The sequence below is a fragment of the Muscardinus avellanarius genome (assembly GCF_963383645.1).
Source record: "Muscardinus avellanarius genome assembly, chromosome: 12".
NCBI classification, from domain to species: Eukaryota; Metazoa; Chordata; class Mammalia; order Rodentia; family Gliridae; genus Muscardinus; species Muscardinus avellanarius.
Window position 1 is genome coordinate 58,219,263 of NC_137798.1, and position 25,778 is coordinate 58,245,040.

At 38.6% G+C, this 25,778-nt stretch overlaps 1 protein-coding gene across 7 annotated transcripts in view; it reads right to left on the reverse strand.

The window, feature by feature from the left end:
• Window positions 1-25,778, reverse strand: part of FERMT2 (FERM domain containing kindlin 2) — a gene marked incomplete at both ends in the record, with an annotated part of 77,288 nt that overhangs the window by 35,692 nt on the left and 15,818 nt on the right. For 6 of the 7 annotated variants that reach the window (XM_080707784.1, XM_080707783.1, XM_080707782.1 and 3 more), the window contains one exon: window positions 7,545-7,778. The exons of the other annotated variant lie outside the window; for it this stretch is intronic. In XM_080707784.1, the coding sequence (XP_080563910.1) occupies window positions 7,545-7,778 (234 nt within the window). The remainder of the gene's footprint in view (window positions 1-7,544; window positions 7,779-25,778) is intronic. 7 annotated transcript variants of the gene reach the window in all.

Sequence of the window (25,778 nt, forward strand, 5' to 3'; positions counted from 1 at the left end):
GGACCTGAATAGCTTCAGGGACAAGATATTTTAGATACTGACATTTGAAAAAGCTTGCTCAATTGTCTACATACCTAGCAGAAGGAGGGGATGATAGCTAAACTCTACCCAACACAGAGCTTCCTATTAGGAGTGCCCCTTTTACTACACATGTGAACAAGTAATGTTCCCTACTCCTGTTTATACAAACTATAATCTAGGTACTGCAGGGAAGAAACTTTGCAAATAGAATTAAGTTACTAATCAACTAATTTTAGGGCGATAATCCTGGATTATTTGGGAGGCCCACATAATCACATTCCTTAAAAACAAAAGGTAAAAGAAGCAGAGGAGAGATGAGAAGTCAGATAAAGAGGAGCTTGTTTGCTGCAGCTGGCTTTGAAGATGGAAGATGGGGGCCACAAGGAATGCAGGAGGACTCTAGAAGGTGCAAAGGACCCCTGGGGAAACCTTAGTACAACAACTCCAAGGAACCAAACTCTATGAATTCTCTGAGAATTCATTCTCAGAGACTCAAAGAGGGAACAGGCCTGCTAAGAGCTCAAGTTCAGTCTTGTAAAACACTGGGGAGAGGACCCCAGTGAGCCATGCTGTTGAGCCCAGGCTTCTAGCCAATAGAAACGGAGATAAGTTTGTGCTATCTTAGGTGGCAAATTTACAGTAATTTGTTATGGCAGTAATTGAATGTTAAAGCAGTAATTGAATGTTAAAAGAGCTTCTAACATGAAAAACAGAGTCCAAACAAGAAGAAAAATGCTGGGAATATACTTTAGTGGTAGAGCTTATGCTTTGCATGCACCAAAGACAAAACAAACACACAAATGACAAACATACAATTTAGGAGAAACAGATATAACACAGAGAACAAAATAGCCTTAATTAAAATACTAAGAAGGATAAGACAATGGCAATTAAGGGGGTGTAGCATGGAGGTAGAATGCCCCTGGATTCAATTCCCAATACCACCTACCCATACGCACAAAAAAAGGGCCACTGTCAGACCTACTGATGGGCCAACTCAGCAGCCATTTCTTTCCTTTCTTTCTTTTTTTGGTACTGAGATTGAGCCCATAGGCATTCTATCTCCACACTACACCCCCAGCCCTTTTTATTCTTTATTTGGAAACAGAGTCTTGCTAAGTTGCTGAGGCTGGCTGTGAATCTGAATCCTCTAGTCTTAGACTCCCAAGTACTAGGATTACAGGTATGACACCACACCTAGTTTGCCAGACACGCTTAACTCTCTTTTCTGTTACATTAAATACTTTAAGTTTTCTCAATCTCCTTTGTAGCTAAAGATAGCCATACGATCCAAGGTAGAACAATGAGCTAGGAGAGGAGCCTGGTGTGGTGGCACATACTTGTAATCCAAGTACTTGGGAGGCTGAGACAGGGGCATAATAGGTTTGAAGTCAGTCTCAGGAACTTAGTAAGGCTCTCAGCAACTTAGTGAGACCCTGTTTCCAAATGAAAAATAAAATATGGCTGAGGGTATATCTCAGAGGTAGAATGCCCTTGGGCTCAATCCCCAAAATCATAAAGAAAAAGAAAAAGAAATATATATGTAGGGAACTTTTGAGAAGTTTCTGTCTTACCAAGACAGATTTGAAAGGAGAGTTTAGTGGATCCCCTGCCTTCTAAATGGACTATAGCTCTAGGTAGTATCTTTTCAACATATGAGGCCAACCCAACATCCTGAAGGGTGGAAGAGCCTGTCCTTGTAGACACAAGTGAATAATACAGGTCTAGCAACTACTTCTAGTTTTCTTATATAACTTCTTATATGAAAGAGCAGGCCTAGTTAAGTTTGAGTTTCTGTTATGTATTTATTAAATTATTAGGTACTTACTAAATTTTTATTTAAGGCCAACTAAATATCATATTTATTTCTATCTCCAAATCTTTTTCTGTGTAGAATTGGGGATTGAACTCAGGGCCTTGTGCGTGGTTGGTAAGCGCTCTACCACTAAGCTACATCCCTAAGCCCTAACCAAATCTTAACTAGTTGGCTATTTAATGAAATCTTTATGTCCGAGTTTCTTCCAAATGGGGACCCTGTCTTAACAGTCTTGCTTTATGATATCCATCCATCCCCATCCTACCCTAAATTCTTCAGGATGGTAGGCAGATTGCAACACATGGGCTGCTGCTCTCAAGTACCTCACTGAGTTGTGCTGCATGCATACAAAAAAATCTGTCCCCATATCTCAAATATTTACTTAAGATTCCCACCAAAATCTGTGGTCATCTACATTTATGTGGCGTCCAGATTTCTAAAATCTGTGTCCTTGGTCTCCTTCACATAAAAACCATGTCTATGAAGCCCGATCTATTTTGTTTTGGACAATTTCATAATCAAGTACCTTAGTTCCTGGTGTATTTTTTAATATATCTACAAGCCGGGTATGATGGCACACACTTGTAATCCCAGCATTTGGGAGGCTGAGACGGGAGGATCACGGTTCACGGACAGCCTCAGCTACTTAGTGAGGCCCTTTGCAACTCAGTGAGACCCGGTTTCAAAATAAAGAAGCCGGGCGTGGTAGCACACGCTTGTAATCCCCGCGCTTGTGAGGCTGAGACAGGAGGGTCGCGCAGGTTCGAAGCCAGCCTCAGCTACTTAGTGTGGCTCTCAGCAACTTAGTTTTCTAAAAAATATAAAATGGGTCTGGGAGTGTAGCCCTAAGGTAGAAAGCCTCTGGGATCCACCCCAGTACCACCAAAATAAATAAATAAATAAATAATAAAAAATAGGGTGTGAGGGGGTATAGCTCGGAGGTCGAATGTCTCTGGGTTCCACTCCTAGACCCGCAAAAAACAAAAACAAAAACAAAATAACAACAACAAAAAATATATATATATCTACAAATAAACTTATAATCCAAATATAATGTATTTATACTCACTGATACTAAAAATACAGGCCCTTAGCAACAATTAAAACTCTTCAGAGGAAATTATAATTTAACCATCTAATAAAGCAGAAATCACCTAAATATCCCATAATAAATCACTACTTTTCATACAACCCCAATGACAGAATTTATTTTCATTCATTCAATACTTTCTTTAATAAATTTTTCTCTTATTCACTCAATTAATGATCTCTAAAACCAGGCCCTTTACACAGATAAGTTTCTCACAGTAACTGTGTTACCACTCTGTCCTCAGAAGATGGATATGGCTGCCACTGTCCACTCATTGGCTGCATGTTTTCCTGGCTGACTGAAGACAGCAACAGCTTACTCAAAGTTCTAGGAGAATTTTCTCATGTGCATGTGACCTAGGCCTGGGCCAAATGCTTGCACCCTGCTGTGGGTGGTCCTGGGAAACAAGTATCTGGACTTTTTGGTTTCTGTGTATAGGTTCACAAAGTAGGCATTACTGCCCCCGCGGGCACTGGAATAAAATAAAGATACATAAAAGAAAGTAAATTTGTCACTGCATTGTTCTGTTTATTCACTTAAAGACAGGAGATTGGGGGGTGATTTTTTTTCTTTTCTGAAAAGGTGGCAGTAAGCCAAGTAATTTTGGGAACCTCTGTGGAGGTGGGCTTTGTCTCATCCTAGGACTTAAAAAGTTAAGTTTTTGTCATGCTCTGCATGAACATAGTTTAATTCACTTGTTATAAATTTCAATTCAATTGTTAAATTTTCAATTCATCAGGATAAATACCAAAGTAAAGTCAAAACTATTTTCACACAAAAGCCTGCACAAGGATATTTATAGTGGCTTCATTAAAAATTTAGATGCAACTAAAACATCCTTTGGTAACTGAGTGGATAAAGACACTGTGGTACATCAAGACAATGGAATATTATTCAATACTGAAAAGAAAGGAGCTATCAACCCATAGAAACAGGGAGAAACTTAAATGCATATTAATAAATGAAAAAAAGTCTGAAAAGGCTACAGTTCTATGAGATTCCAACAATACAACATTCTGGAAAGGGCACAATTATGAATACAATTCAGAAGACTAAATTAGAGGAAGGAATAAATAGCACACAGAAAGGATTTTTAGGACAGTTAAATTATTCTGTACAATACCATGTACATGACTATGGCCAGTATACATTTTTGCAAACCCATACCATATATGATATCAAAAGTGAACCTCAAGCAAGGTGCAGGGAGGCATGCTTGTAATCCCAGTACTTGGAAGGCTGAGACAGAAGGATTGCAGGTTCAAAGTCAGCTTCAACAACTTAGGAAGACCCTGTTTCAAAATAAATAAAATAAAATAAACAGGGCTAGGGGTATAGATTAGAGGTAGAATGCCCCTGGGTTCAAACTCTAGTATTAAAAAAAAAAAAAAGAACCTTAATGTAAACTATGGGCTTTGGGCGAAGATAAGCCATAACTTAAATTCATTACTTATAACAAATATACCACTATAGTACAGGATTTCAATAGTAGAAAGGGTTATTTGGGGGAAGGGAGGAGACAAGGGTATATGGGAACTCTCTGTACTTTTGCACACTCAATGTAGCTGTGAATCTAAAACTGCTCTAGGGTTGAGACTAAGTGGTAGAGTGTATGCTTGGCATGTGCAAAGCCCTGTGTTCAATTCCCGCCTAAAAAATATGTAAAAAGACAATTCAAAAATGAAACTTAAGATGACAAATAAAGATATAAAAACATTTCACTTTATAAACTAAAGTGAAATACTATATATTTTTTTCATCAAGAAAAGCAAATAAAAACAGACTATTCAAATGGTTAGTAAGGAACTGAGGCAATGGGTTTTCATACATTCTGGGTAGACCTGGTATAATCTGTGCTTGCTTTGGCAGAACATATACTAAAATCAGAACAGTAGAGAGACAATTAGTTGGTCTCTAGACAAGGATAACATGCAAATTTTCAAAGCATTCCATATTTTTGCTATAATGTCTGAATAAAATATGTGAAACATAAAAAAAAAAAAATTGGTCGAATCTTTGTGTGTATATGTGGTACTAGGGATTAAACCCAGGGGCAGTTTACTTCCAAGCATAATCCCTAGTCTTATTTTACTTTTTGTTTGGAGACGAGGTCTTGCTAAGTTGCTGCAGTTGGCTTGAATCAGCTGTGCTCCTGTCTCACAGCCTCTCAAGTACTGGGATTTAAGGCGTGGACTATCAAACTCAGCTCTATATAATCACTTTGAAAATCAACTTGATGATACTATTAAAGAATTATGTATGTGAATGTATATATTGACATATATATGTAAATGTATATTTATATGAACAAAGAAATTCTACATTCTTCTAGGTAAATGCTCAAGAGATCCTTGGGCAAAACTAAAAAAAAAAAAGCTATGACAATAACATTATATATATATACTCACAGATAGATGTGCATGTGTGCATGTGTGTAAGTATTCTTTATATTACTGGAGATAAGACACAATCAATTATGTCAGTAGTTGCTTTGTGAAAGGAAGTTAGGAGAATGAGACTCAAAAACTTTACCTATATTATTGTGACTTAATGAAAAATATCAACAGCTATTAATCTACATAATAGAAACTAGGTAATTGTTATATAACTAAGATATATTTTGATATTTTTATTAGTAAAAATTATAATTTACAGATTAATCATTCTAAGGGCATTAGATAAAAATGATAACATGACCTATCTGTATCTCCCCTTCCACACTCCAAATCCTTTGAAATAACAGCAAAAGGTATTTTTAAAAAATCAAGGGTGGGGGAAGATGAGCATTCATAACATTGCTTAAAAACAACAAAAATATAATAAGAGGGTAAAAATGAGTGAATCTTTAAAGACAAATAGAAATAGATACTGTGTTGATGAAAGAAACCACACACAAGGAATGAAAGAGCATCCAGAACCATTCATAAGGAATGAAAGAGAATTCAGAGTCTTTCATGCTCCAAGCCTATAAATTTAAGAGCAAGGGTGCTCAGGACTAAAGGGAAGGTGATCCCAGAACAGTTTCCCTCAGCTACTGCTGAGACGGTGCACAGCAGCAGCATCTGCCCATTGACATCGGGAAGGCTGCATAACTTACAGCAACCCCAGCTAAACATTCTGAAATGCTGTCAACAATATGACATTTAAAAAATGCTCATTGCAACACGTACTCCAATAGTGAATCATCCTATGTGGCCTCTAATAAGGAAATCTGTATGTAAGTAATAGCAAATCTATATCCTGAATTACTGTCAAAATTTAAAACAATAAATTCTATATAAAACAAATTGAAAAATCTCAGACATCACAAAAATACAAATTAAATGGTCCTACTTATATAAAACAAAATTAATATATATGAGCAAATTAATATATATGAAAATCACCAAACTACAGACAATGGTTACTTAAGGGAATAAGGAATTTACTACATATGTCTGTATTTCTTGATTCTTTTACAAAAGAATATATTAATTACTACTGTAATTTAAAAAATATAATGCACAAAAAGTTATAATTCTTCAATTAAATTATGAAATTAAATTATGGAATTAAATTATGAAAAATCATGAAATGCATCTTGAACTAAGATATTTTTATTTTTGGTACTGGCCATTGAACCCAGGAGCATTTTACTTCTGAGCTAAGCTCCTAGTCCTTTTTATTTTTTGAAAGGGTCTACCTAAATTGCTGAGGCTGGCCTCAAATCTGAGATTACTCCTGTAATCTCAGCCTCCAGAAGCCTCCCTGGGATTACAGGAGTATGTCATCACACACAGCAAACTAAGAATTTTTTAAGAACAAATATAATAGAGTTATGTACTAGTGGTAATAATGGTTCACATTTTTGGTCAAAATCAAAGAAATCTTGTCATACAACCTAACTGGGTCAGCCAAAAGTTATCCATATCTTATTTCAGAAAGCATAAATAGAATCACCCCAAGAGTATACAAATTGGAGACTAGTTAAGGAAGACAACACTCATGGTCATTTCCTTAGGACTGTATCAGGCCTTCAATAAAGGAAGTAACAAAGTCTGTCTGAACTAGTAAAATCAAATAGTGACTTATGTGAAGGAAATACTGCAAAACCCATTTTCCTTTTAAACCACTGCCTGCTCCCTTCCCTTCTACATAGAAATGAAGTCATCAGAAAAATGTATGACATATTAACAAGCATCTAATATAATCCTAGTAAGGAAAAACATCTCTACCAGTTTTCTCTAATTTTACCTTAACCCAACATCTATTTGTCTTAAATTAACACAAAAACTTTAAATAAACCAGGAATGTTGCTGAGTACCTGTAATCCCAGATACTTAGGAGGCGGAGGCAGAATGATCATAAAGTCAAGTCTAGCCTGCACAACCTGTGAGGATCTGTCTCAAAATAAAAAATCTCAAAGGCTGGGAAGGTAGCTCAGTGGAAGAATGCCCAGATTTACTCCCTAGTACTAAAAAAAAAAAAAAAACCTTTATACAATAAAGTAGAAATTTCAAATACATACACATATATACACATAGCCCCAATCCCTTCCCCTTGGAATAAGCTAAATTCCAGATGTCAGTGGTATGTACACCAAACAACTCCCACTTTAACAAAGAATTTAATACTTACTGAAAGTCTTGCAGATGTCAGAAACAGCTTTGAAGACTCGATCAGAGAAATTCACCTTCACTTTCACATACTTCATGTTGGGAAGCTGCAGGCGGAGCAGTTTGTGCTGGGGGGTGAACTGAAGCTTGGCATCTGCCTGAATACCATACTTATCCAAGGTCCAGTGTGTCTTAAGGAGCCAAGTTCTCTTTTTTTCCCACCAGAGAGCATGGTCAGACCAATCTTTCTTCACATCTGTAGAAAATAAACAATAAAACACCCAAACACTTAAAAATCACCAAAATTACCAGGAGAGAAATTAAGCATAGAAAACAAAATTTGGTATTTAATACAAACAACAGACACTAAACACTTGTTATGTAATAAGTATAAAACATACACACATCCCTGAGAAAACACATTCTCTGCCCTTAAAAGCCTGTATACAAGGGAGCTCAGGCAGAACACAAAGGATAAAGAATACTGTTTAAATCAAATACAAATTGAGACACATGGATGACAGAGGTTAAGTACTTTGTTAACAGAGAACAAATAGAACTCTGGGGGTTAGAATAACAAGAATTAAAAAATAAGTGGAGTTTTTGGGTGTTCAGCTCCGCTTTGAAGAATGGACAATAACATCCTGATAAACCAGGTGAAACGGCTACAGTCTGTGAGAGTGCAGATCTGTGTTAAGGTGGGTAAAACTGCATAAGAGCAAGATGGGGAACAAAGTAAACAAAATCCAAAACTCTAAACAAAGGAGAGTACTGAAAAGAAAACACCCATGAGTAATCCTTACTGAGTATGGAGAAAAACAATGAACAACCACATCCCCGGACATCCCACGAAAAGCAACTGACAGCACATCACTGTCCACCTTTCTTTCCTGAACATACGTTGGTACATGTGTAACAAAACATTAGTATTAGTTAAACCACTAAAGAGCTTGATGCAGCTAAATTACATAAAATAAAATATTGAACAAAATGTAATTTATACAAGATTTGGCCACACTTCAGGCAAATCCTAAGAACAAACTGCAGCAATACAATTAACTCTGACTAGTTTTTAAAGAAGACCAAAAATAGACTTTTTGGATCAATTATATGTTAAACTTATTAACTGTCAAAAAAGGGAAGGTGTTATCTGATTCAAATCTTTCAAAGGAAGAAAAAAAATTAAAACTATCACCATGCTTCTGATACCTCTAAAAAGCTTATCAACTTGTAGAAGTATTTATCTGGAAGGTTAAGGACACACCCACCCACCAGATCTGCCTCTAAGTTAGAAAATAAAATTTCTACAATTGATTATGCACCTAGATACACCTTCTAAAATGGCAAAATTTACATGATCCAGCGCCAGGCATGGTGGCGCACGCTTGTAATCCCGGCACTTGGGAGGCAGAGACAGGAGGATCGCACAGGTTCAAAGCTAGCCGCGCTGGCTTAAGAGACCCTGTTTCAATATATAAAATAGGTCTGGGAGTGTAGCCTGGAGGTAGAAGGGCTTCCAGGAACCCCAGTACCACTAAATAAATAAATAAATAATTTACATGATCCAATGAGCTTCTCATAATAAAACAAACACATCAGAAGTATAAAAATACTTCCAATTTCTTTGCCATTAAAACAAAGTTTAATCAGCATGTATTTTAGTGGGAAAATTACAGCTACTTGTGACTATGTATATGTGTGTGTGTGTGTACACACACACACACACATCGTTTTGTGGTACTGGGGATAGAACCCAGGGGCTTTTCTACCTCCGGGATATACTCCCAGACCTATTTTATATTTTATTTGGAAACAGGGCCTCATTAAGTTGCTGAGAGCCTCACTAAGTAGCTGAGGCTGGCTTTGAACCTGTGCAATCCTCCTGTCTCAAGTCTCTCAAGCGCTGGGATTACAAGAGTGCGCACCACGCCTGGCCATTACTTGTGACTGTACTCTGAAATTTCAGTGTTTGTTTCGAGAAAGTCCAGCCAATTATGTTATCAGAAGTTAAACTGCAAAAATACATGAAGCTGCTACTTTACAATCACTCATGTACCTGTGATACTTAATGTAACACCCTGCATCTTAAATTATTTTCCAGCATAGAATTTGCTGTTATTAAGCCTGGTGTGGTGGATCGTGGTTCATGGCCAACCTCAGCTACTTAGTGAGGCCCTCTACAACTCAGTGAGACTCTTTCAAAATAAAGAATAAAAATTAGGGCAGGGGGTGTAGCTCGGAAGTCTTATGCCCCTGGGTTCCATCCCCAGACCTGCCAAAAAAAAAAAAAAAAAAAAAAGAATTTTCTGTTATTAATTTTTACAAATAACAAATTTTCAACTAGCTTAAAGAATACAGCCAAGGTTGGAACTTTTTCATATACAATTTCTCTTCAGGAATAGAGAACCAAGTGCAAAAAAAGATAGCTTACAAAGAATGCTGGTAACCAAGCAGAGCAAGGCAGAGCTAAACTGAACAGACCCCACACTTCTAATTCAGTCACTTCTGAATATCACCAGTAAGAAAACTACATGATCTATTTGCAGTGGAAGAAAGGAGGGAAAGAGCTCTAACAGTAATAATCACCAGCCTGAGTTCAAAAGCACTGACATATCATTTGGGTTCCCCACAACAGCAACTCTGAGGTGAGATCTTGAATGCCCGTAGCTTACTTGTGGGAAGAAGAGTGCCAGGAAACACGCTGCACATGAGAGGACATTATAATAAAAGTGAGACAACAGAGAGAAAAGACATTTAGGGTCACTGACTGCATGGACAGCTGGAGTTCAGTCCTAAGAAATCATGCAGAACAAACTTAGAACTGACCCGCTGAGCTAAAAGAAAGCTGGGCAACTTACTGTCCTCTTCTTTTGTTAAGGGCTCCTCCTGGGCCAGTAAATTCCGGGCACTTCCTGGCTGCCACACACGTGGCTAGTGGCCCTGAACTCAGGCTCAGAAAGCTCAGAAATCCTTGTGCTTGAGGAAAAGAAGCTGACTGTATGTTAGGGATCTGTCCACCACAACTGCAACTGAACTGGGTGTGGACGGAGACCTAGACAGTACCTGTTACAAACTTGAATGGAGTGCTTGTTCAACCACTACCCCAGGCTACTTTACAGTAGTAGCAGAGCAGAAGCAATGCTATAAAGACATAACAAAGGACAGAATCAAGCAAAGAAAAAAGAGGCAATAACAACACATAGACGCACGCACGCGCGCGCACACACACACACCCTAACCTGAGGAGGAGATCTTTAAAGTGAAAGTAACAGGTAGGTTTTGTTAGAGGCAATATGCTACCAAGTACAAAAGTTGGTGACCGGCTGCAACTGTTTCTGTGTTAAAACAGCAGAGTAGTCCTGGCAGAGAACATACAGCCTCCAATGCCACAAATATGCCTACTCTCTGGACTTTTAGAAAACAAAAACTAAAACACACCTTTCCCTGTTGTAAATAATGCCATATTGGACTTAATCAGGTAATGATTCAATAAAATCTTAATCTTCCATCAATTTGGCTTCAAACTGATTTCAGAAACACAAACCTTCCTTGACTCCTCATCCCTCCCCTCACATCAGCTGGGCAATGTGCCCATGCAGTAAGGTCTGAGGGAGGGAGGTATATCCCACACAAGGTGTGAAAACCCAATCATCATGGCTAAGAACCACAAAAGGATCACTTGCTTTTCCCTTTAAAGCCTGACCCTTCCCATCAATTCTACTTCAGTTTTTCTTTTCTTTCTTTCTTTTTCTTTTTTTTTTTTTTTTTTTGATCCTGGGGATTGAACTCAAAGGCATTCTACCTCAGAACTACACCTTCAGCCCTATTTTTTATTTTTATTTTGAAACAGTATCTTGCTAAGTTGATGAGCATCTTATTATTTATTGAAGCTGTCCTTGAACCTGCAATCTTCCTGTCTCAGCCTCCCAAGTACTGGGATTACAAGCACGTGCCACCACACCTGGCTGTGCTTTGGTTTTTCACTCAAGGAGCAGCTCGTCTGCCCTCGCAAGAATGAACATAAATAAGGGCATCTGATCCAAAGATTATATGCTAAGAACCCTATCAGTGGTTTATCAACTGACAGAAAGAAGCTCTTCTACTGGCTGGCAACAATAGTTAGCTAAGTCTCTTTTTACCTATAAAAAATATCATACAAGTAACAATGTACAGAAGAAAAATTGTTGGGGTGCCAAAGATGTTGGGGTGAGTTTTTGGCTCAGGAACTCGGGGTCTGCAGGGTCCTTGGCTAAGGTGATGGAAAAGAATTTCAGCACATGCCAGTTAGAGACATAGAGGTTTATTGGGGAAAGGGGAGGAAATACACATTCAAGAGAGAATGCGGGCCCCTCAAGATGAGGAAGGCATTTTGGGGAGTTCAGGGTTCTCTTCTTATCGGGGACTTTTGTGAGGGGTGGGCTAGAGAAGGTATGTGAGCTCAGTCCCAAGGCAGTTTATGGTGGGCAGGTGGTCTGGCAGCCTTAGGGTGGATGATCTCAGTCCAGTAGTCCCAAGGCGCTTCCTGATGATCTGTGGTCTGGTCAGCCTTAGGGTGGATGATCTTGAGTTGATGGGGTCCTCATTAGTTGATTGACGGATAAGCTAGGATATCCTAAATTATAGGTTTTCTCGGAAATATTGTTAACTCTAGGATCTACAGGTTTCCCAAGAATTTATGATACAGTCAGGCCTGGGAAAGAGAACTGGTTTGTGGACTAGAGGCTGAAGCACTTCAGCTCCAGGTTCTTTTATCAAAGTTATATTTTTACTTTTCCTTCCTGTTGGTCTCCTTTCTACCTACTTATTCCTTCTATCCTACATCAAAATTACACAAAATAAAAGCAGAAAGAGGACCCCCCCCCAAAAAAAAAGAAGGATCAATAGTGTTAATACCAAGAGACAAAAACAGAAAAGCAAGTATCATGCCACCGAAGTAGAAGACAGTGTTGGAAGATGGACAGAGGGTGGATTGTAGGAGCCTGTGACATATATCCAAAGGTAATCGTTTTGGTAGTGTTCTTGAAGACTCAACACACCACCAACCTAGTCAGTATTAATTATAAAGTAATGACTACTATAGAATGTGAAATAGCATCTATAAACATATTAACAAGTATCTGAGGAACTCTGTGAGGAGGCACTGTTTGAGTGCTACTGGACCTTTGAAGGAAGCCTACGCACCCAGAATGGAGAAGGTGAGGAGATCAGGAGGAAAGTGCAGTGGAGAGCTAAGCCGGAGCCCTGCTGGTCATAGTTAGCTGTTTAGATTTTACTATGAGTATGTGATAAGCCACTAAAGCAGCCCGACTGGCATGAGAAATATCTAAACAACTTTTTAAAAAAATATTGATGCCTGGATTCATTCCAAATCAGGACTATTTTGGTTTGTGAACAGCTGTGTGTGGGGGGAAAGGGGGGCGGGGACCAGGAATAAGACTGCTGGTATCTACTTGCCTATCACCTTAGTAATTCCTCTTAAACCAAGCATGTCAGAATCTCTGCGTGTGGGTCTGGAAATTGACTTTAAACAAAGGTAATTTATGTCTAAAAATAATCACTGACAATTTTGAAGAACCGCAGTAAGGAAGGTGTCCAAGAGAGAGACTGTGTAAGAAGTTAATGTGAGCTGGGCGTGGTGGTGCACGCTTGTAATCTCCGCGCTTGGAAGGCAGAGACAGGAGGATCACACAGGTTCGAAGCCAGCCTCAGCTACTGAGTGAGGCTCTCAGCTAAAATTTAGTGAGACCCTGTTTCCAAATAAAATATAAAATAGTTCTGGGAGTATAGCCCGGAGGTAGAAAACCCCTTGGTTCCACCCCTAGTACCAGCAAAAAAGGAAAAAAAAAAAAAAGGAAAAAAAAAGAAAAATGAATGTCTATAAACAATAAGTAAATAAAGGCAAACAAAAGAAAATGTTCTTAGACTATTGGATCAATAAGAAAATGGTCTTTCTTTCTTTCTTTTTCTTTCTTTTTTGTGGTACCAGGGATTAAACCCAGAGGTATTCTGCCACTGAACCACACTCCCTGCCATATTTATTTTGAAACAGGGTCATGCTAGGTTACCAAGCACTGGCCTCCAACCTGGGGCCTGCACCACTGTGCCCAACTGGTTTCTTTTTCTTGTGCGGTATTAGGCCTCATACAGAAATAGCTATTTGAGCTGGGTGTGGTGGCGCACACTTGTAATCCCAGCGCTTGGGAGGCTGAGAAAGGAGGATCGCACAGGTTTGAAGCCAGCCTCAGCTACTTAGTGAGGCTCTCAGCAACTTAGTGAGACCCTGTTTCCAAATAAAGTATAAAATAGGTCTGGGAGTATAGCCCGGAGGTAGAAAAGCCTCTGGGTTCCATTCCCAGTATCCCCCCCCCAAAAAAAAAGAAAGGAAAAAAAAGGAAAAGAAATATATAGTTGAAATTCTTTGCAAATTGCCTAATGTAAAGCTTTGGGATAATGAAACTCCCTATAGTATCCTAATCTTGGTTCTGTACCATATTCTAAATAAACATTTCTGCTTTTCTGAATGACTGGTTTGGTGTTTCAAACATAACATTAGATAACTGAAACACACACACACACACATACACACACACCACACACACACACACACACACACACACCACACACACACACCACACACACACACCCCACACACCACACACACACACACACCACACACACACACACCACACACACACCACACACACACACACCACACCACACACACACAACACACACACCACACACACACACACACACACACACACACACACACACACACACCGGCACTTGCCAAGGCAGAAGTTACATAAGACCACCAGAGTAGACTCAATTAACAGAGGAGGAAGAAGTGTTTATTGGCTCATGGTTTTAGAGGCTTTAGCCATGGCCAGCCAGCTTGTGGGGTACAATGGCTTGGCAGCAGGGCTTCGGGGCATGGCAGAGAAGGAAAAATCACCCTCAGCTAATGACAGAGGGAAACGGAGGGGATGAAGGGGCCAAGGACAGACAGATACAGTGTATTGTGTATGTGAATATTTATATATTTATTTATTTATTTTGGCACTAAATTGGTAGAGAGGTATTCTACCCTTAAAAGAGGGTCTTACTAGGTTGTTGAGGGTCTTGCTATACCGCTGAACCTGGGCTTGAACCTTGTCTTAGCTTCCCCAATACTGGGATTATAGCCATGTGCCACCATGCCCAGTGCTGTACTTTTATATTTTGTATTTTAGATTTTCATAAGCAACCTACAAATACAAGCTTTCTCAGAAAGACTAAAAAAGACAAAAAGTTATATTACTATAGGGTCATTTATTTTTCGTTCTGGGGGGAGAAAATAAGGGATTTCACGATTTATTTATAAATTCAGCCTGTCTAATAATACTTAGAAGTTAAGGATTACTTGCAGGTTTTTTTTTTTGGGGGGGGTACTTGGGATTGAACCTAGGGGGATTCTACCACCAAGCTATACCCCCAGCCCAATTTTATTTTTATTTTGAAACAAGGTCTCCCTAGGTTGATGACAGTCTCACTACTGAGGCTGTCCTCAAACCTGTGATCCTCCTGTCTCAGCCTCCTAAGGGGATATAGTCCCCCCATGTGCCCCCATGTCCAGCTGACTATATAGTTAGCAAAGACCTTCTTTTATAAAACATTTTTAGTAACCTATAATTCTTTAAGACTCTGCCAAGATTCTAAAGGAACTTTCCCCTGTGTCCCTCTCTTATTTAACAGATCCAATTACATTGCACTCTTTTGCATAACAATATCTCAAAGGCACTCAAACTATAACAATAACAAATTGCTAAAACATTATCTGAATCAATAAAAAATCTCCTGACAGCAACAGAATGCTTCTCAAATTCAGGAAGTAGATATTTATTTTACGCAGATACCATCTGTGCATTCCAACGAACAGAAGGCTTGAGGCTTCATCATTGGGGGCTAAGTATACGAACACTACTTACTTACTCCACCAAATAGCGTTTGGTATGACCGCATCCATCCACTCCACGAATCCCCAAAGAAAAGCAAAGAAGTAAAATATTGCAAAAATTTTTGCTATAGAGAAAACATGCCCTTCTTTGTGAAATTAAAACTGGTTTACATGCTAGAAAATATAAGCACAGAGGAAAAAATATAAGCACAGAGAAAGATACATTATTGAAAACATCCTATTTAATTTTTTCCTAATAATATTCCTAATTCCCATTTGACTGTTTTGACATGACCTTCTAAAATGCAATTATTTGCTTTCATTGTTAAACTGTTTTACTTAAAATGTAAAACAAACAAACAAACACTAGACATAGGGGCATGTGGCATTACTTTCAGCTACTCTAGAGGCTGACTCGAGAAGACTGCTTGAGCCTAGGAGTTTCAGGCCAGTCTGGGCAATTCAGTGAAACCCTCTCTCTTTTAAGAAAAGGAGAAAAAAGGAAAAAGAAAAAGAAAAAAAGTCCACTAAATAAGAAATTAACCAAACCATTTAATTTTTCTTATGCCAAATAACTATACTTAAAAATAAGCAATTCTGTCAGGCTATGGTGGCGCATGCCTGTAATCCCAGTACTATGGAGGCTGAGACTGGAGAATCCCAGGTTTGCAGCCAGCTCCAGCAACTTCTGAGGCCCTCTACAACTTAGTGAGACCCTGTTTCAAAATAAAGAATAAAATAGGGCTGGGGTGTAGCTTGGAGGTAGAATGCCCCTGGGTTCCATCCCCAGTACCATACACACCAAAAAGAAAAAATAGTAATTCCTCGCCCACCCCATACTGGGGATGAAATCCAGGGGCATTCCACCTCTGAGCGACACTCCCAGCCCTATTTTTTATTTTTATTTTGAAACAGGGTCTCACTGAATTGCAAAGGGCCTCACTAAGTAGCTGAAGCTGTCTGCGAACCGCGATCCTCCTGTCTCAGCCTCCCAAATGCTGGGATTACAAGTGTGCACCACCATGCCCAGTGTAATTCCTTTTTAGTAAGAGTCTGAAATGAGATGTTTTATGCTTTCAGGTGGCATAAACTTCTTGTTGCATATTTTAAGAGTATTCATTTACAAAAGAACTGTAAAATTTGTTTAGCATATATTCTTACATTTCCATAAACCAGATGCAAAGTTTCTCCTATATTAATCTTGGCAAGGCAACATTTCATTCTTGTAAGTACAGAGAAACTTTCTGAGCACATCACTCATTTTTGATAAATACACATCTTTGTATACTGTTAATACTCTCACATTTATGTTTTGGGATCCTTTGGAACCTTAAATGAAACAATATAACAATCACCATACTAAAGAGTTTAGCTCATCCTTCCCTCTTTCTTTACCAATGGAGAAAAAAAGCATTATAAACAATGTACTAGCAACAAAGCTACTAAGCAACTGGTTCTAACACCATTGTAAACAAGCCATACAGGTGGCCAGACGGGAAAACATCACAAGCCAATGTCCTCTCTTCCAAAATAAGAGATTCAAGCCGGGCGTGGTGGCGCACGCTTGTAATCCCAGCATTCGGAGGCTGAGACTGGAGGATCACGGTTCGCAGACAACCTCAGCTACTTAGTGAGGCCCTCTACAACTTGGTGAGAACCTGTTTCAAAATAAAGAATAAAAAATACAGCAGGGGATGTAGCTCGGAGGTCAAATGCCTCTGGGTTCCATCCTCAGACCCGCAAAAAAAAAAAAAAAAAAAAAAAAATTCAGACTATTATAACACAGTATTTATCTCTACCACCTAGTACTCATCTATCAAACTTAGAGGACTTTCCCTCTTTTATTTCACAACCAGGCATATTTTTAAAATATTACTAATAAGTCGGGCAAGGTGGTATATACTTGTAATCCCAGTACTTGGGAGGCTGAGAAAGGAGGCTGCAGGATTGAGACCAGTCTCAGCAACTTAGTGAGACTCTTAGCAACCTAGCAAGACCCTGTTTCTAAAACAAAAAAAGGAGGGGAGAGGGTAGGGATGTAGCTTGGAGGTAAAATGCCCCTAGGTCCAATCCCTAGTACCACGCACATACAAAACAAATTACTAGTAGCTTATGGTCAATAGGGTTCAAGATACCACATACCCAATCCTACTGTGTTTCTCCAGTTCAACACTATAAATCAAACCTTTCAATGGTCTCAAACTTTTGAGAATCCTTCTCCTTCTCAGTAAACAATAATGGATTCTACTACAGAAAATGCAGAAGCCATCAGGTTAGGACTATTTCATCTTCAGGCCAACCAACCCTGCAAACCTTAACTTTGTACCCAGCTGGGCCTGTCTTTGGGTTCTCTCTCTTCCTATCACTATAAAAAGGCCATCTCACGTCCTGTGCTCTGCTGTCCTTTTCTTCCTCTAGGAACCTCATGCTTCACCCTACACCAGCTCTCTAGGTATCCTATGTATAGCCCTACCTTTAAACAACCCTGCAGACTTACTTTTCTAATTATATCTCCAGCCAACCTGCTGCTAGATGCTAGCTTCTATATCTAATATCTATTTCACATCTTTACTGGGATGTCTCACAGATGCTGCATTTTTTTTTAATGCTACACTCCCAACCATTTATCTCAAACTTAATATAGCTAAAACTTAACCCAATTTCCTCCAATCCCTATTGTTACTAAATGGCATGAGCCAGTTGCTCAAATCAGAAATCTAAGGTCATGGAAAGAGCCCTCATTTCCCACATTTATCAACAAGTGCTGTCAATTCCACTTTCCAAATCTCCACTTTGGCCTCCCCTGGCACCACTCTTACCTAAGATCACTAGCATCTCTTAACTGCCAAGAACAAGAGCCTCCTGAAGGGTCTCCTTGATTCCACTCAGCATTTTACACACACACAACAGCCAATGATCTATTCAGCACTTTCATGTCATTCCCCTGCTGAAAATCCTTTTTGACAGTTTCTAATTACATTTAAATAAAATCCAAATGCCTCGTTATGGTTTACAAAATTCCACACAATACAGCCTGTTTACTTCTCCAAATTTATCTTGTGCTACTCCTTCCTGTGTTCCAGCCACGTTGGATTTTTTTTAGTTCTATGAATCTTCTAGTAAGTAAGCAAGCTCTTTTCTACCCCAGTGCCACTGCACATGCTATACTACTCTTTTTTTTAGATTTATTTTTATTTTTTATTGGTGCACTGTATTCATACATCATAATGGGATAAAAAAATTTGTGTAGACATACGTGTACACATCACCCAGTTAGCCCTTACCCCACACCATTCCCTCTCCCTCCCTCCTTCCCATGCTTGGCTTAGTGGTTGACATCTAATATTATAGCAATTTATCCAAAATTAACAATAATCTCACATAACAGATTCATTTGTCTGATATCAAACTTTTGGTCACTTAGAGATAATATTTCAATATTTCTTTTTGCTTTCTTTCTTACCAGAGGATATTTTTTTCTTTTATTTTTTAAGGTGAAACTATCATACTTTTTTTTTCCAGAAAAAAATTTATCCTAACATGAAATATGAACTCTAAATACCCAAAACAATCTCAAAAAAAGAACAAAGCTAGAAAATGTACATTTTCTGGTTTCAAACCTTATAAACCTACATTAATTGAAACAGTGTAGTACTGCTATAAAGGCAGATATATAAACCAGTGGAGTAAAATAAAAAGCCTAGAAATAAATTCTTCCATATATGGTCAAGTTATTTTTGACAAGGTTTCCAAGAACATTTGGTGAAGGAAATAATGATCCTTTCACTAAATATTGTTGAAAAATAATAATTACATGAAAAAGAATAAAATTCAACCCTTACCTAACATCATATACAAATATTAACTCAAGAGATAAAAGACTTAAATGTAAATCTTAAGACTATAAACTTTTAGAAGAAAACCTGGGTCATAACACTTTACAACATTGAAATTGGCAGTGATTTCTTGGATATGATTTCAAAGGCACAGGCAACAACAGAATAAACAAACAAACTTCCTAAAAAATAAAAAAAATATTGTACATCCAAAGACAATGTAAATAGAGTTAAAAGTTACTGACAGAATGGGGTAAAATGTTTCCAAATGCTATATCTGGCGGTATATTAATATTCCAAATAGAAATCCTAAAAATTAGCAACAGTAAAAGCAAACAATACAATTTAGAAATAGGTAAAAGACTAAAATAAATAATGAATCTACAAAGATTTCAACCAATAAACACATCAATATATTCTTTGTTTAGTTGTCTGCTGGATGGGAAATCTTGTTTCTCTGGTTCTGGTGTGTATTACCTATTTCTTCTTTGCAGTTAATCTCCTTGAGTATTTTCTCTAGCGCTGGTTTTGAAGACATAAATTCCTTGAGTTTCTGTTTGTCATGGAAGCTTCTTATTTCCCCATCTAATTTGATAAAAAGTTTTGCTGAGTAGGAAATTTTGGGCTGGAAGTTGTTTTCTTTCAGAGTTTGGAATATGTTACTCCAAGCCCTTCTGGCTTTCATGACTTGGTTTGGGAAGTCTGGAGTGATTCTAATTGGTTTGCCTCTGAATGTCACTTGGCCTTTTGTTTTTGTTGCCTTTAAGATTCTCTACTTGGCTTCCACATTGGTCATTTTGGCAATTATGTGGTGTGGGGATCCTTTTCTCTGATCCTGTCTAAAGGGAGTTCTAAGTTTCCTGGACCTGTGTATCGATCTCTTGCTCTATATTTGGAAAATTTTCTGCTATTATTTCTTTGAAGATATTATTGATCCCTTTGGTTTCACCTTCTTTTCCCTCCTCTATTCCGATTATTCTTAGGTTAGCTCTCTTAAAATGGGCCCATATTTCTTCAATGTCAGATTCCTGCTGTTTGATTTTTTTTTTCTAAGTTATAAATTATGTGTTCGTTTTTGGAGTGATCCTCTTCTAGGAGCGAGATTCTATTCTCCATGTGGTCTAATCGATTGTTTATACTTTGAATTGAGCCTTTACCTCAATGATTGCATCCTTTATGTCTTTCAGACTCTCTATAAATTATTTTCGAAGGTCCTGTATTATTTCGACAGTTATATTCCTGATGTGATCTTCTGGAGATCTCGGAATTTCTGTGTTATCAGGTTCTGATAATATGGGGTTGTGGGCATTCATTGCTCTATTGTTGTTCCTTTTTCCCATGATTTCAGAAGTTTGTGCCTTCCCTGGATCACTACGACTTCACTTACGGTGTTCTGTATCTTGAGTCTGTGGTAATCTCTGCCACTGCTACTCCTTTACTGGGTTGGACTGCAAAATCTCAGACCCAGGGAGATTATCAAAGTCCCTGAGCATGCAGTACAGAGATTTCTCCTTTAGGGGCCGCAATTTCACTCACGGTTATTGTGCGTGTTGATCAGAAGCTGTCGAGGGCGGGGTGAACTCGCTGTAGCTGCTGGCAATATGGCACCGCTGCCACGCCCTCGGCCGTGAGGCTGGAGGTGCTGGCTATATGGCTGGTGTATTTCTTTTCTGGTTTTGAGCTCTGTTCTGAGTCCCTGGAAGGTATGATGAGCTTGACCACTGGGAGTTTTAGACGTTCCTTGCGCTGAAAGAACTGCTGAATTACACCCGAATGATCCGCAGCTGTTCACCTCAGTTCCTTGTTTACCTTTCCTCTCTGGATCCTGGTGCGGTGAGGAAAGATCGTGCTGGCGCGGCCCCGCTGCTGCATTGCGGACTTGATTTCTGGTCTCTGGTTGTTCTTCTAGTCTTTTTTTTCTCTGTCCCTTGTGTTTACATTATTTATTTCTCTGCTGATGGCGTTTTCTGGCTACAAAAAGCGCTGATTTTGTGACAATAGAGATCCAGTTTTAGCTGGGTTCGTAAACGCTGCTTTTCTCGGTCACCATCTTCCCAGAAGCCTCTATACTACTCTTAAGAGTGTCTAATTCCCGCCCAAATTCCAGATTTTACTTTAAATTCCATATTCTTAGAGAAGCCTTTCTTAACTACCTTAATGCATTAGCTTTGCATTACTATGACAAAATATCTGAATCTATCAACTTATAAAGAGAAAAATGTTTCTTTTGGCTCACAGTTTCAGAGATTTCAGTCTGTGGCTGCTTAGCCCCATTGCCTCTGAGCCTGTGGCAGGGGAGTACATAGCAGAGGAAGCTGCTCACCTCATAGTGGCCACAAAGCAGAGAGTAAGAGAAGGGCTATGAGTTCCAATATCTCCTTCTAGGGCACACCCCCAATGACCTAACTTCCTACCATAGGCCCCACCCTCCTAAAGGTTTCACCACCTCCCAGTAGCACCATGGGCTCTGGACCAAGGTTTCAATACATGGGCCTTTGGGGGACATTTGTTTACACCATAGCATCTACCTAAGATGAGCCAAGATGAGCATACATGGAGTATATATCACCCCATTAATCTCTGTTTTAGCACAATTTGATGCTGCCTGTGTGTGTGGGAAGCAAGTACTGGGGATGGAACCCAGGGGCTTTCTACCTCTGGGCTATACTCCCAGACATATTTTATATTTTATTTGGAAACAGGGTCTCACTAAGCTGCTGAGAGCCTCACTAAGTAGTTGAGGCTGGCTTCAAATCTGCACAATCCTCCTTTCTCAGCCTCCCAGGTGCTGGGATTACAAGCGTGCACCACCACGCCTGGCTTGATATTATCTATTAAAATGCATATCCATTGTTTATTGTTCATAGAAGAGGCAGTCTTTCTTCCCCATTTGATTATAAACTCTGGGAAGAAGAAATCATGTTGATTTTGGTCACCATTATATTTTTAGCACCTGGCCAAGTTCTTAACATATAACATACATTTAATAACGGAATAAATTTTCATTTTGAAAAATTTAAAGATTCTACATTATTCCAAGAAAACAATCATCCTAATAAGAAACTCATTTTTAAACTATAAAAAATAGTGCATAAGATTAATTTATCTGTATGTTTAAAAAACCTATTTTTCAACTTTAGAATTAAAATATTCCTCTATACTAACTAGAAGAGTGACAGAGATTTTTGCAGACATGAGAAATAAAATGGAACCAGTAACTTCTCTCTTGCCTCCTCTACAAATAATTAATTCCTTTCTCAAGACAATACTATTGTTGGAAATAATCATGTTCCAAAAGTTAATTGGCAATTCTTAGAATCCAGATTTGCCTCAAAGAAACATTATAAATAGTAGTTTGTTTCCAAGTCAGACTATACTTTACTTAAAAATGAATCCAAAGTTTATTACTAGCAACGTTACATTAGACTGATCATATTATATGAAGCTTTTTGTGGAATATATGGCCAATGTTTAAACTTGAGATATAAATAAAGCTGCTTACTGGTGCTTGCAGGGGATGAGTTGGAAGGAAAGAAAGAGAATGTTCCCAATAAGCTCTAAGGGAGGCAGGGGTTCCTACTAAATATGGAATTGCGAGGCACTCAGTTACTCCCTAACCATCCTACAAACTTCAGGAATTAACTAGGGTACCTCCTCTTTCCCAGCTACAATTTGTTGCCGGCCAGGTTCCTTTCCTCTGATATCTGTTAAGCTAATGATAACAGAAGAGTTTTAGCTTGCTTTCCCAATGCCTGAAACAAATTTTCAAGTCCACTCTTTTTAGTGAGACTTATTGCCAATGTCTAAAGACAGAGTCTACAAGTAAAATTAATGCTTAAACATGCTTTATAAATGCCCTCGACAATATTATCCCTAATACTTATTAAAATGTAGGACATTAGATTTTAATTCCAGTAAATTATCATATAACTTTCTATTCTTAAATCAATCACATAATCTTTTGTTAAAAGCTTCCTTTTTTATTCCTTACTCCTCACTTTTTTCCCTTAAGACCTCCTTAAGTGTCTCTTCTGTTAAACTCTCCTCTTTTAATTTTGGAGTTGAGGATCAGGAAGCTTCCCACTTCCCCTTCAGAAAGGGAAGCGAGAGCTGAGTTTGGTGGCTCACGTTGTAATCCCAGTACTTGGGAAGCTGAGATAAGGGGATTACAGGTTGGTGGCCAGCCTCAGCAACTTAGTGAGACCCTGTTTCAAAATAAAAGAATAAGATAGGGCTGGAGGTGTAGCTTGGAGGTAGAACGCCCATGGGTTACATCTCTAATATCACAAAAAAAAAAGGGGGAGAAAAAGAGGCAAACAGATTAAGAACATTGCTCTTCAGGTACACAACCAATAAATAGGTTATGAAATTAAATACAGTAAAAATTTTCTAGCCTAGAAGTATATGCAGCACAAGCAAAAGACAGACAAGTAAAATAAGATGAAAGATAAAAACAAAATGTAATAGAAGCTCTTCCCTCCCTCCCTCTGAGCTATACCTCAGATTCATTCATTCATTCATTCATTTACTTACTTATTTATTGTGGTACTGGGGGTAGAACCCAGGGGCTTTTCTATCCCCAGGCTATACTCCCAGACCTATTTTATACTTTATTTGGAAAAAGGGTCTCACTAAGTTGCTGAGAACCTCACTAAATAGTTGAGGATGGCTTCAAACCTGTGTGATATTCCTGTCTCAGCCTCCCAAGCTCTGGGATTACAAGCATGCACCACCACGCCCGGCAGCCTGTTTTATTTTGAAACAGGGTCTTGTTAAGTTACTTAGAGTCTAACTACATTGCTGAGACTGGCCTCAAACTTGCCATCCTACTGTCTCAGCCTCCCAAGTACTGGGAATATAGGTGTCCCCCGCCATGTCCAACCACCAACTTTAAATATGAAAGATTAAATAGGTTCTGAAAAAGAGGTGGCATTTTACCTCTTAAAAGATGGAGAGGTTTAAACATGTGCTAAGAGAAACTATTCTATACACAATGGAGGCTGTCAGAGGTTGCTTTATAAACACAGTTATGATGGAATTATGGAAAGGGAGTCTGGCAACAGAAAATTTACTGCAATATTATGGGAAGTGGGCCTGACCTAAAGCAGAAGCTGAAGAAGCCAAACATGAAGATCATGTTTAAATTAGAATTATAGGTCTCAATGACATTTATTGAGACCTATATTGAGACCTATAATGATTTATTAGATAGCTGGATGGTGAACAGAACTAAAAAAACAGATAATTAAATGGGTGATAATAATGGCATTAAATTTGTTTACTAAACATTTAGTATGTACCAAGAATTTCACATATTCTCACAAGAATGCTAGTATGTAAATACTATTGTAATCCTGAAGAAAAAAGACACAGGTTATAAAACAGGAGTTATGACTTCAATCTAGATCAGTGCCAACTACAGAGGAGGAGCTCTTACCACGCCCAGCAACTAACATGAGTGCTTCAGAAGAGAAGCAAGTTTGAATGTCGAGTTTGAAGACAAAAGATGAATATTAATATTAATTTACATTTTATTTCTCTATTTTGATATTACTCATACAATGGAATATCAATTTATTAAAATATAATGAAGTGGGGCAAGGAAGCTCAAGCCTGCAATTTCAGTACTTGGGAGGCTGAGACAGGAGGATTACAGGTTTTAGAAAAACCTCAGCAATTAGTAAGACTCATCAACCTAGTGAGACCTTGTTTCAAAATAAAATAAAATAGGCCTGGGAGTGTAGCTTGGAGAAAGAATGCCTGTGGAGGGAGAATGCCTCTGGGTTCAACCCCCAGTACCACAAAATAATAGATAAAACAAAAAATAGGCCTGGAAGGTATGGCTCAGAATCAGATTCCCCTTGAGTTCAATGAGTTCAATCCCCAGTCCCATGGGGAAAAAAATACATGTATGTATGTATTGGTCCCGTGCCCTCCATACACTTAGTAGTCCATCACCAAGAAGGTAATCAAAAGCTGAAATCACAGGCTCTCCACCAGCCTCAGCATCTTAGCGAAACCCTTCACAACTTCGTAAGATTGTAAAATAAGGCAGTGTTCAATTCCCAGTAACACACACACACACACACACACACACACACACACACACACACACGGTAATCAAATTGGGTATGATGGCACATGCCTGTAATCCCAGTACTTGGGAGGCTGAGAGAAGGATTACGGTTCCAGACCAGCCCTTAGCAATTTAGGAAGAAACCTAGCAACCCAGCCAGATCCTGTTTCAAAATAAAAAATAAAAATAGCTGGGGGTGTAGCTTGGAGGTAGAAAAACTACAGGTTCAATCCCTAGTAACACACACACACACACACACACACACACACACACACACACACACACATCAATTTGAAATATATTCTAAGGTATCCCAGCTACTTAGAAAGATTGAGAGTTTGAGGCCAGGATGGGCAATTCTCTCTCAAAAATAAAAAAGGGCTGTGGCTATAGCTCAGTGGTAGAGGC